The sequence below is a fragment of the Rhinoraja longicauda genome, chromosome 2 (assembly GCF_053455715.1).
Source record: "Rhinoraja longicauda isolate Sanriku21f chromosome 2, sRhiLon1.1, whole genome shotgun sequence".
NCBI classification, from domain to species: Eukaryota; Metazoa; Chordata; class Chondrichthyes; order Rajiformes; family Arhynchobatidae; genus Rhinoraja; species Rhinoraja longicauda.
Window position 1 is genome coordinate 39,275,680 of NC_135954.1, and position 16,689 is coordinate 39,292,368.

Here is a 16,689-nt window from a genome sequence, read left to right on the forward strand (position 1 = left end):
AGAATGGGGTTAGGAGGGAGAGATAGGTCAGTCATGATTGAATGGCAGAGTAGACATGATGGGCCAAATGGCCTAATTCTGCTCATTATGACCTTATAAGCTAAGAATTCATTCAAGTTCTATGAAATTTATTATCTCATCCCATCACCATTAAATCTCATTGTGATACAGAAGCATTTTACTTGATATCAGTTAATCTTCCCTGGCACTATTCACAGGTTGTTTGAAGCTTTGTTGCCAAGTTAGTCTATCCCTTTAACATCACTGCCTAATAATGATGTCTGGAGAAATAACTTTAATAGCTGCGAACTAGTCAGGTTCTAATGGTTGTTGCTGGAGGTTTCTTAGTTGGCACTTAATTTGCTCCGCTTAGTAGCTCTACTTTATCTCAAGCAGAATAAGTAGGGTAATTCTGTTCTGTTTTACTTGAGTTCACTGAAGTCACATCTGAGTGAGGGAGCCAATTTCAAAACCTACGATTATAGAATTACTGAGTCATGTGTTTTATGCTATTTTACCTAAAACAAACTTGAGATATGCCATCTATATACAAAACTCTGTTTGTATGTTCCTGAACTACAGCCAAAAGGTACATGATAGCGCGACAATTTTAGGCCCACCTTACTCACCGTCATCCCTTTGGTGCTAATGGAAGAAGTTTCATTGAAATCGGTGTTATATTTTTAAAGTTATTCACATTTTAAAGTTGAAATCTATCAGTTGAAATCTATCTCCTAGGGAGGGGGGAGGGAGGATAAGGTGGGTTGAGGGGGATGGAGTGGGGGGGGGAGAGGAGGAGGAGGAGAGGGGGTGGGGGAGGGGGGAAGAGGGAGGGGGAGAGGGGAGGGGAGGGAGGGGGGGAGAGGGTGCTGCACCAATGCAGGAGAGGTTTAGGCCCAACGGTAGCGCAGCGGTAGAGTTGCTGCTTTACAGCGAATGCAGCGCCGGAGACTCAGGTTCGATCCTGACTACGGGTGCTGCACTGTAAGGAGTTTGTATGTTCTCCCCGTGACCTGCGTGGGTGTTCTCCGAGATCTTCGGTTTCCTCCCACACTCCAAAGACGTACAGGTATGTAGGTTAATTGGCTGGGTAAATGTAAAAATTGTCCCTAGTGGGTGTAGGATAGTGTTAATGTACGGGGATCGCTGGGCGGCACGGACTTGGTGGGCCGAAAAGGCCTGTTTCCGGCTGTATATATATGATATATGATATGATGATGGTCTAGCTTGTAAATAAACGTCACTCATATATGGGCTACCCTGAGAATTGCACTGCCATGACAACCTGGTCACCTCCCACATGATCTCCAGTATTCCTCACATTTTGCGGTTGATCAGTTATTGATTTTGGACACAGTATCTCACGTATTTCACAGATAAGTGCATAAATGCAATTAATTGAAAAACCCTTGCTTTCAGAAACCACAATTAACTGCAAGAAAAGGTAACAAGTTTTTCAGAGAAGCCGAAACCCAAAGTTAGGCAGATGTGTGGGCAATTTTGAACATTACACAACTATTGCATAAAAGGATCTGATGATTTGCAATCGTCTATTTTATGTTACGACACAGTCTAAATTATCTAATTGTGTGTGATGCCTGAAAGTGAATTTTAAGCTAAAACCTTATCTTAACTCTAAAACTTTAACTTTGTAAACTCACCCCTGGTCTTGGTAGTGAAAGGTATGCACGCTTCTCTCCTAGAAAACATAAGCCAATAAACAAATGTGAATGAGACAAATTATATGCAAAGAAATGCATCCACATTTTCAGTTATTTTTGCTAAATCTTAACTTTTAACACCTTTCAAGTAGTAAATATTCATTACAGAGCATTTTTTTATTGCAACAAAAACAGTTTTGCCTATTACTTATAATCAGAATCAGAATATTTTTCTTTAAATCTAAATCTAATTTTCTTTAAATCTAATGTGCAAATCTTTAAAATAAATTGCACTTTTTAAATGTGTTCTGTCAAATATCACCCATCTGTAATTTCTTTCTCTAAAACATATAGTTTCAGATGGGTGAACAGTGTGAAAATTGGATGGGAAATACATTCTATAAATGTGGTAGCCCAAAGCACACTGTTTAACATAACCAACTTTTCTCAGAGCATTAAAAGTAACACCACTGGACATGTTCGAGACTGAACACAAGCACCTAAAACTGCATCTGCCAAAATGGACTTGTAATTGTCAGGTAGTATGGCAACAGTGCAGTATAATGACCTAACTTAGAACTAATTGAAGGCTATGAGGTTGCAGACTGACTTGGACAGGTTGTGTGAGTGGGCGGATGCATGGCGGATGCAGTTTAATGTGGATAAGTGTGAGGTTATCCACTTTGGTGGTAAGAATAAGAAGGCAGATTATTATCTGAATGGTGTGAAGTTAGGAAAAGGGGACGTACAATGAGATCTGGGTGTCCTAGTGCATCGGTCACTGAAAGGAAGCATGCTGGTACAGCAGGCAGTGAAGAAAGCCATTGGAATGTTGGCCTTCATAACAAGAGTAGTTGAGTATAGGAGCAAAGAGGTCTTTCTGCAGTTGTATAGGGCCCTAGTGAGACCGCACCTGGAGTACCGTGTGCAGTTTTGGTCAATAGACAATAGGTGCAGGAGTAGGCCATTCAGCCCTTCGAGCCAGCACCGCCACTCAATGCGATCATGGCTGATCACTCTCAATCAGTACCCCGTTCCTGCCTTCTCCCCATACTCCCTCACTCCGCTATCCTTAAGAGCTCTATCCAGCTCTCTCTTGAAAGCATCCAACGAACTGGCCTCCACTGCCTTCTGAGGCAGAGAATTCCACACCTTCACCACTCTCTGACTGAAAAAGTTCTTCCTCATCTCCGTTCTAAATGGCCTACCCCTTATTCTTAAACTGTGGCCCCTTGTTCTGGACTCCCCCAACATTGGGAACATGTTTCCTGCCTCTAATGTGTCCAATCCCCTAATTATCTTATATGTTTCAATAAGATCCCCCCTCATCCTTCTAGATTCCAGTGTATACAAGCCCAATCGCTCCAGCCTTTCAACATACGACAGTCCCACCATTCCGGGAATTAACCTAGTGAACCTACGCTGCACGCCCTCCATAGCAAGAATATCCTTCCTCAAATTTGGAGACCAAAACTGCACACAGTACTCCAGGTGCGGTCTCACCAGGGCCCGGTACAACTGTAGAAGGACCTCTTTGCTCCTATACTCAACTCCTCTTGTTACGAAGGCCAACATTCCATTGGCTTTCTTCACTGCCTGCTGTACTTGCATGCTTCCTTTCATTGACTGATGCACTAGGACACCCAGATCTCGTTGAACTCCCCCTCCTCCTAACCTGACACCATTCAGATAATAATCTGCCTTTCTATTCTTACTTCCAAAGTGAATAACCTCACACTTATCTACATTAAACTGCATCTGCCATGTATCCGCCCACTCACACAACCTGTCCAAGTCACCCTGCAGCCTTATTGCATCTTCCTCACAATTCACACTACCCCCCAGCTTAGTATCATCTGCAAATTTGCTAATGGTACTTTTAATCCCTTCGTCTAAGTCATTAATGTATATTGTAAATAGCTGGGGTCCCAGCACCGAACCTTGCGGTACCCCACTGGTCACTGCCTGCCATTCCGAAAGGGCCCCATTTATCCCCATTCTTTGCTTTCTGTCTGTCAACCAATTTTCTATCCATGTCAGTACCCTACCCCCAATACCATGTGCCCTAATTTTGCCCACTAATCTCCTATGTGGGACCTTGTCGAAGGCTTTCTGAAAGTCGAGGTACACCACATCCACTGACTCTCCCCTGTCAATTTTCCTAGTTACATCCTCAAAAAATTGCAGTAGATTTGTCAAGCATGATTTCCCCTTCGTAAATCCATGCTGACTCGGAATGATCCCGTTACTGCTATCCAAATGCTCAGCAATTTCGTCTTTTATAATTGACTCCAGCATCTTCCCCACCACTGATGTCAGTGGTCTCCAAATTTGAGGAAGGATATTCTTGCTATTGAGGGCGTGCAGCGTAGGTTTACTAGGTTAATTCCCGGAATGGCAGAACTGTCATATGTTGAAAGACTGGAGCAGCTAGGCTTGTATACACTGGAATTTAGAAGGATGAGAGAGGATCATATCGAAACATATAAGATTATTAAGGGGTTGGACACGTTAGAGGCAGGAAACATGTCGGGGGAGTCCAGAACCAGGGACCACAATTTAAGAATCTCCATTTAGAACGGAGATGAGGAAAAACTTTTTCAGTCAGAGAGTTGTAAATCTGTGGAATTCACTGCCTCAGAAGGTAGTGGAGGCCAATTCTCTGAATGCATTCAAGAGAGAGCTAGATAGAGCTCTTAAGGATAGTGGAGTCAGAGGATATGGGGAGAAGGCAGGAACGGGGTACTGATTGAGAATGATCAGCCATGATCACATTGAATGGTGGTGCTGGCTCGAAGGGCCGAATGGCCTACTCCTGCACCTATTCTCTATTATCACAAAATGCTGGAGTAACTCAGCAGGTCAGGCAGCATGTAGGAGAGAGGGAATGGGTGATGTTTCGGGTCGAGACCCTTCTTCAGACTGATGTCAGGGGGGCGGGACAAAGAAAGGATATAGGTGGAGACAGGAAGAACTAAAATACCACAGTAATAAATGTTTCCTCATTCACATTATTTTCTTTTGGAGTCAAAGTCATACAGAATGGAAACAGGCCCTTCGGCCTGACTTGTCCACACCGACCAAGATACCCAAACCAAGCTGGTCCCATTTACCCAAGTTTGGCCCATATCCCTCGAAATCTTTTCTATCCATATATCTGTCCAAATGTATTTAAATGTTGAAAAAAGGAACTACTGATGTTGGTTTACACAAAAGGACACAAAGTGCTGAAGTAACTCAGCGGGTCAGGCAGCATCTCTGGAGAATATGGATAGGTGACATTTTGGGTCGGGACCCTTCTTCAGGTTTAGTTATTCCAGCACTTTGTGCCCTTTTTTAGATGTTGTTATTTTGACAGTGCTGCAAATGTGTACTGAAAATCCCCCTTGTTAACCCAACCAGAATAATGTTACAAAGCAATTTCCAAACATTTTCTTTGTCCATCACATTGTGTTCCTGATGCCGTTGCATTACAGTACACAGTTTGCAAAGAAAGAACTGGGTCTCCATCTTGGAAAGGAAATATTTTGCTGACACACAGAAAAGCACCAGATTGTATAAAAAACCATAAAGAAAGTTTGTTATTTAAATCGGGATTATTTATTATCAAAATTTTGACAACCAGCTAAATCGAAGCTATGGTCAAGAAAGCACACCAGCGCCTCTATTTAGAATGCTGAGGAAGTTCGGTATGTCCCCAACAACTCTCACCAACTTCTACATCTTATCAGAAAACATCTTATCAGGACGCATTGCTGCCTGGTTTGAAAACGACTCCATCCAAGACCACAAGAAATTGCAGAGATTTGTGGATGTAGCCCAGACTATCGCACAAACCAGCCTCCCTTCCATTGACCTCATCTACACTTCACTTTTCAACATAATCAAGCACCAGTCTCACCCCAATCACTCTGTCTTCATCCCACTCCCATCAGGTAAGATGTACGGTAGTTTGAAAAAGCATACCTCTCGATTCAGTTTCTTCCCAGCTGTTATCAGGCAATTGAATGGTCCTCTCATCAACTAGAGTGTGGGCCTGACCTCCCATCTACCTAATTGGAGACCTTCGAATGATCTTCAATCAGATTTCAATGTTATATCTTGCACTAAATGTTGTACCCTTTATCCGTGCATGGTGGAAAGCTTGATTGTCTTGATTCAATTCAATTATACTTTATTGTCACATATACCTAGGTACTGTGAATTTCTTTGTTTTGCATACAACCCAGTAAAATTATGCAGCAAATCTCACCTAGGCAGTACAGAGTCGCCACATTTCTGGCACCGACAAAGTGACAAAAGGTTCATTAAACAGTCTTATCTTCCACTCGCAGCGGCGAGCCAGGCCTGCCGGCACACATGGCCAGAGGCAGTCCCCCGCCGATCTCCCCTTCATCTTCAATAGCACGCAAATACCTCAGCACACGTGACAATAATAAACTAAACTAAACTTGCCAGGCTTTGTCCCTCTTTTAGCTTTCTCCCCACAACTACAATCAGTCTGAAGAAGGTCCTGATGCGAAACGTCACCCATACATGTTCTTCAGAGATGCTGTCTGACCAGCTCATTGCTTAATTTTTTTGAATCATCTTGGGAACTCCAAAACCATTGTGTGCCACAAAACTTTTCTGAAGACTATTTCAAAATCGTATTGTACAACAAGATGCCAGTCAAATTGTGCATAATCAAGTCCCAATAATCAGAAAAATAATGAACAGGACACAGGTAGAATAGGCATTATTACGGCATGCTTCTTCAAAGTAGACAAAGTCTAAAGCAGGGTCTCGACCCGAAACATCACCCATTCCTTCTCTCCAGAGATGCTGCCTGTCCCACTGGGTTACTCCAGCTTTTTGTGTCTATCTTCATTATTAAGGCATATAGGTAAGATATAGTTGATATATGAAATTGGGGAGCAGATGGGCTCCAGAAGGAATAGTAATTGAGGTGCATTAGACATCTTTGATTTGTTATGGTTGAAAAAGGAAGAGATCTTAATGGAGTTTCTTTCGTCCCTTTTCAGCACGATTCCTAGTTAAGTGCTAATAATAACCATCGGATGGTTCCAGTAGATGGAGATGTTGCACTGTGAAAAATGTACACAGCAACACTCATTTGCAGTGGCTCTATTCTTCATCCTGAGGCTATCTTTACTTTGTTCACAACAAACTGAGCATCACATGAATATTCCCATCATCTACAGCAAAGTTTGCCATACATATTATTATACAGCATTCAACATTTCAAGATAAGATCCCTTAAAATACTGAGCAGCAGATATGTGGAATTACCTTTGAATCAATTCAATACCACACAGTAAACACAGAATGACAATTACTGCTTAGCAGCTAAAACCTCTCATATAATGCCAATGTGTTTTTTGACAAAAGTATTTTTACTGTATTAAACACTAGGTATTGCTACAGTTCTGATCCATTACACCAGGTACAGCACTACTAATTAAATTAAGTACTTCAGTGCAAATTTTCACAATTCTCAAAATCTGGTATAATTGTCCTGACTTTTTGCACCTCTTAAAATGTGCACACCTATAGATATTAATTGCAATATTCAGACTAATTGTATGGATACAGGGATCTTATCATGTTTATGTGAAAATGCATAATGCATTTAAGTAGAATAAGCACATTTAGAGTGAAAGAATAATTTTGACATGAATGTGGCAGAAAAGTCATTTCATCTAAAGTTTTCTACTGAAGGACACAAAGTGTTGGAGTAACTCAGCAGGTCAGGCTGGAAAACATGGCGAGGTCATGTCTCAGATCGGGACCCTTCCACAGACAGTCTAAAGAAATGTCCTGACCCGAAATGTCACCTACCCATTTTCCCCAGCACTTTGGGTCCTTTTGGATAAACCAGCATATGCAGATCTTTGTTTGTAAAGTTTTATTCTGGTCTTGCACATATTAAAATTGTATTCTAAAATATATTCTGTGGAAGCCATCATTACTGAGATTCCAATATGCTCAAGAAAATAACAAACTTCAATTAAATAGTTACATCAATTTCAGAGAGCTTTGATACTGCCCTTGAAGGGTGGAACTCTTTTCACAATTAGAGATATAGCAAGTGTCATCTTGTTACTTTTTCAACAGAACAAATCAATCATCAAAAGCAACGCCACAAGAATCAAGAAGAGAGTTGTGGTTGAAACTCAACTTGGTCTGTGCCAACTACGAGCTACATTTAGTATTGGGCTTCAGATAAGCAGGACAAAAATGTGATAAATCTCCAAAGAATGGAATGAAGCTGGTTTCAGGCTGATGTCTCCACATAAAAATTAGTTAGAGCCAAAATAATGTTCTGTACACTTGTAGTCTAAGTTCGGCATGCAGATCACAAGTAAAACCAGGAACAACATTCAGGAAAAATGCTAATTTTCTCCATTCCTTATACGAGAAGGGATTAAAAATATATAAATATCATATTGGTGGGGTGGGGTGGCTGGTTATTGGCTCTAAATATTGTTAGCTCCTCAGTGAAAACTGTTGGTGCCAAATCAAAAGTTGCAGGCAAAAGAAGGCATTGCATGTACACCGTGGGATGCAAGATTAATTGAATTACACAACATCACAAGTGGGCTCACAGCATGGATGGTGAGATGTTATCATTCACGGGTAGTCTCAAACGAGTGGACAGAATTTCAAGCGCTGGTTACTTAAAACTGAGGCACAACTTTTTTTTTCCCCTTGCAGAGAATACACCAGGAATTATCGACCTCGGAGAGATGAGGAGATTGAATCATTAAAAGTATTTAAAGTGGAAGCAGATACCTTTTAGAAAGATAGGAAGATTAAGGGCTATGGGGATCCAGCACAAAGGAGGAATTGTCGCCTGGCGTTGATCAGCCATGCTCACATGGAAAGGCAGGACAGGACTGAGGGGGCCAAAGGTGATCTGATCTTGCTTCTATCTTCTTGTGCACCATTCGTATCAACCTCAACGTACAAAGTTAAGCCAGATGTTGTCATCATTATTTCAATTTGGTAGTAGCATGTGCCCTTATTACAGAATTATAATTAATCCCTCAGTACGATATAAAAATCTATGCCACTCCCTGGCCACTCCCTCCCCCCCCCCCCCCCCCCCCCTCTCCCATCAGACAAAAGGTATAGAAGTGTGAAAACGCACACCTCCAGATTCAGGGACAATTTCTTCCCAACTGCTATCAGGCAACTGAATCATCCTACCACAACCAGAGAGCAGTGTTGAACTACTATCTACCTCTTTGGTGATCCTCGGACCACCCTTGATCGGACTTTGCTGGCTCTACCTTGCACTAAACGTTATTCCCTTATCATGTACCTTTACACTGTAAATGGCTTGATTGTAATCATGTACTGCCTTTCTACTGACTGGATAGCACGCAACACACGCCTTTCACGGTACACATGACAATAAACTAAACTGAACTGCTTTGAAAAATACAAACAATAGATATAAAAACTGTGGCTTATTTCAGACTCCAACCGACCACTCCCCCCGATGCGAAGCCTTGCAAATACAGTGCCCTCCATCAGGTTTCGGACAAAGAGCCATCATTTATTTAATTGCCTCTGTACTCCACATTTTGAGATTTGTAATAGAAAAAATCACATGTGGTTAAAGTGAACATTGTTAGATTTTAATAAAAGCCATTTTTATACATTTTGGTTTCACCATGTAGAAATTACAGCAATGTTTATACACAGTTCCCCCATTTCAGGGCACCATAATGTTTGGGATACAGCAATGTCATGTAAATGAAAGTAGTCATGTTTAGTACTTTGCTGCATATCCTTTGCATACAATGACTGCTTGAAGTCTGCGATTCATGGACATCACCAGTTGCTAGGTGTCTTCTCTGGTGATGCTCTGCCAGGCCTGTATTGCAGCCATCTTTAGCTTATACTTGTTTTGGGGGCTAGTCCCTTTCAGTTTTCTCCTCAGTATATGTCATGTTCAATTGGGTTCAGATCGGGTGATTGACTTGGCCTCTCAAGAATTGACCATTTTTTAGCTTTGAAAAACTCCTTTGTTGCTTTAGCAGTATGTTTGGGATCATTGTCTTGCTGTAGAATGAACCGCCGGCCAATGGGGTTTGAGGCATTTGTTTGAACTTGAGCAGATAGGACGTGTCTACACACTTCAGAATTCATTATGCTACTACCATCAGCAGTTGTATTATCAATGAAGATAAATGAACCAGTACCTTCAGCAGCCATACATGCCCAGGCCATATCACCCCCACCACCGTGTTTCACAGATGAGGTGGTATGCTTTGGATCTTGGGTAGTTCCTTCTCTCCTCCATACTTTGCTCTTGCCATCACTCTGATATAAGTTAATCTTCGTCTCCTCTGCCCACATGACCTTTTTCCAGAACTGTGGTTGCTCTTTTAAGTACTTCTTGGCAAACTGTAACCTGGCCATTCCATTTTTGCGGCTAACCAGTGGTTTGTATCTTGCAATGTAGTCTCTGTATTTCTGTTCATGAAGTCTTCTACGGACAGTGGTCATTGACAAATCCACACCTGACTCTTGAAGAGTGTTTCTGGTCTGTCAGACAAGTGTTTGGGGATTTTTCTTTATTATAGAGAGAATTCTTCTGTCATCAGCTGTGGAGGTCTTCCTTGGCCTGCCAGTCCCTTTGCAATTAGTAAGCTCACCAGTGCTCTCTTTCTTCTTAATGGTGTTCCAAACAGTTGATTTTGGTAAGCCTAAGGTTTGGCTGATGTCCCTAACAGTTTTATTCTTGTTTCTCAGTCTCATAATGACTTATTTGACTTTCATTGGCACAACTTTGGTCCTGATGTTGGTAAACAGCAATAAAAGTTTCCAAATGTGATGGAAAGACTGGAGGAAAGACTTGGTGCTGAGAGCTCTCTTATACCTGCATTAAGGAGGCAATTAAACACACCTGAGCAATTACAAAGACTTGTGAAGCCATGTGTCCCAAACATTATGGTGCCCTGAAATGGGGGGACTATGCAAACACTGTAATTTCTACACGGTGAAACCAAAAGGTATAAAAATGGCCTTTAAGAAAATCTGACAATGTGCACTTTAACCACATGTGATTTTTTTCCATTACAAATCTCAAATTGTGGAGTACAGAGGCAAATAAATAAATGATGGGTCTTTGTCCCAAACATTATGGAGGGCACTGTAGTTAACCAGTGCCACGTGTATAGATTAAAAGGCTCCAAGATGTCAATATTTGTAAGTCAGTTTAGTTATATGCTATTTACTACTATCATCTAATACTAATATTACAATTCTTCTCTGTTGTTCATCCATATAGTCATCCAGCGTGGAAACAGGCCCTTTGGCCCAACTTGCCTATGCCAACCAACATGCCACATCTATACTAGTCTCACCTGCCTGAGTTTGGCCCATATCCCTCTCAATCCATCCTATCCATGTACCTGTTTTTTAAACATTGTGATAGTACCTGCCTCATCTAACTCCTCTGGCAGTTCGTTCAAAATGCCCACCACCTATTGTGTAAATAGGTTGCCCCTAGTTCCTATTAAATCTTTCCCCCCTGAACTTAAACCTCTGTCCCCTGGTTCTTGATTTCTCTACTCTAAAAGACTGTGCATTTACCATATCTATTCCTCTCATGACCTCGTACATAGCCCTACCTTATTTTTTCCTCAGAATCCACAGTGCATAGAACTTTAATCCAATTCTAATACAAAGAATATTTAAACCTCAGATTATTTACCTCTTCGTCCTTCAAACACATCATTAATTTCCTTCAGCAGGATGGACATATCATTCAGTTGTGACTCCCAGGCCTCACAAAAGACTTCCAGATTCTCTTTGGCAATCTTACTTGAAGGGTGAAGACCCAAGGTCTGTGCAGCCGAAATGATCTGAGACAAAGCAGAATAATTCACTTGACAGTACAAAGGAAATCTATTATTGACCAGGTATTATTAAAGATGTAAAAATAGTAAGCATTAGAACATTGCATGTCAAAGATTCCTGCATTCGCATGGTAAATAAAGTGTGCTCAGATCTGCATCATAGCTGTGGACTGAATTCAGAAGGCACCTTAATGTGGCAATCATAATGTATTACTATGTGGTGTGAAATTAAAGCAAACATTAACATAGATAATAAAACATTACAATCTATGTTATGAAGCAGTACTATTCTGCTTCACCTCAACGCCCATCCCTTCACTGACTGAATAACACCAATCTCATCCTATAAGGAACTATTAAGCAAAATGTAGCCACTTCATTAAAAGCAATATTAATTGTTCTCATTAGTTGGTCTTCTTTCATACATCTTCTGATTACTCATTACTTATACTGAAGCAATGTGAATAAATGTTAGGAATACATTGCCTATTCACCACAATCCCTTACAATTGACCTCCCAGAGTCCCCCATGGTAGGCTGATTCAGAAGATTAAGATGCACGAGATTAATAATGACTTCGTCGTATGAATTTGGGCTTGTTAATTAATTTGTAACCAACAAGTTAACTAGGGTTGCACGCCAGGAAGACTGTCAAAGTATACAGTGCCATAAAGATCAGCTACAGAATGGGTGGAGAAATGGTGGATGAACTTTAATCCGAGAAATTGTGAGGGGGGTCAAATGCACTTTGGGAGGTCAATTGTAAGGGGAAAATATACAATTAATGGCATGGCCCTTAATAGCATTGATGTACAGAGGGATATTTGGGTTCAAGTCCATAACTCCCTGAAAGTGGCAACACAGTAGATAGAGTGGTAAACAAGGCATATGGTCTGAAGAAGGGTCTCGACCCGAAACGTCACCCATTCCTTCTCTCCAGAGATGTTGCCTGTCCCGTTGAGTTACTCCAGCTTTTTGTGTCCATCAAGGCATATGGTGTGGTTGCTTTCATAGGTTGGGGCATTGAGTACAAGAGTCAGGAAGTCATAATGTAGCTTTATAGGACTTTGATTAGGCTACATTTGGGGCATTGTGTGCAGTTCTGGATGTCCCATTACAGGAAGGATGTGAAGGCTGTGGAAAGAGTACAGAGGACGTTTAGCAAAATGATGCCTGGATTAGGGGGTATTTGCTTTAAGGAAAGATTGGACAGACTGGGTTGTTTTTTTCTGGAATGCCAGAGGTTGTGGGGAGACCTGATAAAAGCATATAAAATTATGAGTCATAGATTTGGTGAACAGTAAAAATCTTTTTCCAAGGATGGTAAAATCAAATACTAGAGGGCAAAGCTTTAAAGTGGGAGGGACAAAGTTTAAAGGAGATGCGCAAATTCTTTTTACACAGAGGGTGGTAAGTGCCTGGGGTGGTGGTTGAAGCAAATATGTTAGTGACATTTAAAAAACTTTGGGAAAGACATATGGATATGCAGATAATGGAGGGATATGGGTTACGTGCAAGTAGATAAGTGATGGTCTAAGCATCATTTTCGGCACAGACATTGTAGGCCAAAGGATCTGTTCTTGTGCGAATCTGTTCAATGTTCTTTGTAAATGTGGTGTCTGGAAAAAAGCGGAAGGCTTAAATGCATGCTTTACAATATATATATTTTTTGAGGGTGTAACTAGGAAAATGGACAAGGGAGAGCTGGTGGATGTAGTGTACCCGGACTTTCAGAAAGCCTTTGATAAGATCCCACATAGGAGATTAGTGGGCAAGATTAGAGTACATGGTATTGGGGGAAGGGTGCTGACATGGATAGAAAATTGGTTGGCAGACAGGAAACAAAGAGTAGGGATTAAAATGGCAGGCAGTGACTAGTGGGGTACCGCAAGGCTCCGTGCTGGGACCGCAGCTATTTACAATATACATTAAAGACTTTGATGAAGGGATTAAAAGTAACATTAGCAAATTTGCAGATGGCACAAAGCTGGGTGGCAGTGTGAACTGTGAGGAGGATGCTATGAGGTGGTAAGAACAGGAAGGCAGATTATTATCTGAATGGTGTCAAGTTAGGAAATGGGGAAGTACAAAGAGATCTGGGTGTCCTTGTTCATCAGTCATTTAAAGTTAGCATGCAGGTACAGCAGCCAGTGAAGAAAGCTGATGGCATGTTGGCCTTTATGACAAGAGGAGTTGAGTATAGGAGCAAAGAGGTCCTTCTGCAGTTGTACAGAGCCCTAGTGAGACCGCACCTGGAGTACTGTGTGCAGTTTTGGTCTCCAAATCTGAGGAAGGACATTCTTGCTATTGAGGGAGTGCAGTGTAGGTTCACTAGGTTAATTCCCGGAATGGCAGGACTGCCGTATGTTGAAAGACTGGAGCGACTAGGCTTGTATACACTGGAATGAGAGGGGATCTTATCGAAACATATAAGATTATTAAGGGATTGGACACGTGAGAGGCAGGAAACACGTTCCCAATGTTGGGGGAGTCCAGAACCAGGGGGCACAGTTTAAGAATAAGGGGTAGGCCATTTAGAATGGAGATGAGGAAAAACTTTTTCAGTCAGAGAGTTGTAAATCTGTGGAATTCTCTGCCTCAGAAGGCAGTGGAGGCCAATTCTCTGGATGCTTTCAAGAGAGAGCTAGATAGAGCTCTTAATGATAGCGGAGTCAGGGGGTATGGGGAGAAGGCAGGAACGGGGGGTACTGATTGTGAATGATCAGCCATGATCACATTGAATGGCGTTGCTGGCTCGAAGGGCCGAATGGCCTACTCCTGCACCTATTGTCTATATGGTCAAAATTAGAAACTAAAACAAATTCTGAACTAAACTAAAGATGTAAATCCAAGTTCTCAAATCAAACAACATGCATATCACCCAAAATTACCACGTCATTACTGGAAAATGATGAACAGTAAAGAACTCATACCTGTGGAACAATGACCTGAAATGTTTCTTCTGCATGTAAACAAGTAATTTCCAAGGGTTCAGTTCCTGAAACGTGTCGCAGTAATCGAGAAGTCTGCATGGTTTGAGGTGGAGGAGGAGGGGGAAGGTGAGGTGGTGGAAGAAAGTACAATGACATAAGACTTCATGTTCAAATCCCTCCACAGGTTTCACTAAATCCAGCTCTGATAACCACAAATGATCCATTCATTAAAAAAAAATGGTTTCACAATGAGAATCTATGCTATTAGCTGATATAGTTAATTAGAGATATTGATATTTTGTTGCAGATAGTTGAGATGGTTTCTTTTGTTGTTGTTTTAGCTAATATAAAATGAATGCTTATTTTCAGTAGAAAGCAGTAAGATGGATGCTTGTGGCAGAAATGTTATCCTTGGGAATGGAATGTGTTTGTCCCTTTATGAATGTAGATTCTCAACATCATTAATAGTGATACAGTATGGAAACAGGCCCTTCGGCCCAGAATGCCCACACCGGCCAACTAGTCCCACCCACCAGCATTTGGCCCATATCCCTCCAAACCTGTCTAACTGTTTCTTATATATTGGGATAGTTCCTGCCTCCTCTGGCAGCTTGTTCCATACATCCACCACCCTTTGTGTGAAAAAGTTACTATTAAATTCCTATTAAATCTTTTCGCCTTCACCTTAAACCTATATCCTCTGGTCCTCGATTCACCTAGTCTGGGCAAGAGACTCTGCATCTATCCAATCTATTCCTCTCATGATCTTGTTCATCACTATAAGATCACCCTTCATCCTCCTGTGCTCCAAAGAATAGAGTCCCAGCCTACTCAACATCTACCCATAGCTCGGACCTTCTAGTCCTGGCAACCTCCTCGTCAACCTTCTCTGTACACTTTCCAGCTTGACATCTTTCCTATAACACGATGCCCAGAACTGACCACAATACTCCAAATGTGGCCTCACCAACATCTTATACAACAGCAATATTGCCTCCTAACTCAATACTCTGGCTGATGAAGGGCAATGTACCAAAAGCCTTTTTGACCACCCGATTTCCTGCGACTCCACTTTTAGAGAACAATGCACCTGCACTCCTAGATCCCTCTGCTCCACAACACTACCCAGAGTCCTACCATTCACTGTGTAGGTCCTGCCCATGTTAGACTTCCCAAAATGCAACACCTCACGTTTTTCTGCATTAAATTCCACCTACCGTTCCTCAGCCCACTTGGCCAATTGATCAAGATCCTGCTGCAATTTTTCACAACCATCTTCACTAGCTGCAAAACCACCCCCTTTTGTATAATCTGAAAACGTGCTAATCTTAATGCTTGGACTTTTTCCACACAACATAAATGCTTCAAATTTAATGGAAAAGTGCATTACATAACTGAACCAGTATGTTAAGGTTCATAATTTCCAATCCTACAATGGCATCTTGTAAAACTGCATTTAATAAGTGTTAAATTTATTGGCTGGCACCCAAAAGAGAGAAAACTGCCAGGACATTAAATTCACTATTATCCACAAAAGTGAACCACCACCCTTCTCCTGCCAGATGTACACAATAGCTTGGACCAGATATTTTGTTCTTAATGCCCTCCGAGTTAGCCAGCAAGCAGCTAAGTTCTGGACATAATTACTTTTGGCGTTACATGCATTGTGAAAATACTTTAATTTTAAAAGATACATTATTTTTAAATGTTGTCATCACGCTAAATCTTTTTTTTCTCTAAGTGCGAGATGTTGCATTTTGCGAAGTCAAACCAGAGTGGGACCTTCAGTGAATGGCAGGGCCCTTAGAAGTTTTTTTTTAAAGAGCAGAGGGATCTAGGAATATAAGTGCATAGTTTCCTGGAAGTAGCATCACAGTGGTTAGAAGGCTTTTAGTACACTGGCCTTCATCAGTCAGGGAATTGAAAATAGATATTGGGAGGTTATATTACAGTTGTACAAGACGCTGGTGAGCTGTGGAGACGATGTGGAGTATTGTGTTCAGTCTTAGTTACCTTGCTGTAGGAAGGATATTGTTAAGCTGGAAAGAGTGCAGAGAAGATTCACAGGGATGTTGTCAGGACTTGAGGGGTTGAGTTATAGGGAGAGGTTGGTCAGGCTAGAACCTTATTCCTTGGAGCGCTGAAGTCTGAGGGGTGATCTTATAGAGGTGTATAAAATCATGAGGGCAATACATGGGGTGAATGCACAGTGTCTTTTAC

At 41.5% G+C, this 16,689-nt stretch overlaps 1 protein-coding gene across 3 annotated transcripts in view; it reads right to left on the reverse strand.

Annotated features, from left to right (window-relative positions):
• Positions 1-16,689, reverse strand: part of ctnnal1 (catenin (cadherin-associated protein), alpha-like 1) — a 266,065-nt gene that overhangs the window by 17,547 nt on the left and 231,829 nt on the right. For all 3 annotated transcript variants that reach the window (XM_078417849.1, XM_078417840.1, XM_078417830.1), the window contains 3 exons: positions 14,470-14,562; positions 11,392-11,542; positions 1,662-1,699 (listed from right to left, as the gene is read on the reverse strand). In XM_078417849.1, the coding sequence (XP_078273975.1) occupies positions 1,662-1,699; positions 11,392-11,542; positions 14,470-14,562 (282 nt within the window). The remainder of the gene's footprint in view (positions 1-1,661; positions 1,700-11,391; positions 11,543-14,469; positions 14,563-16,689) is intronic.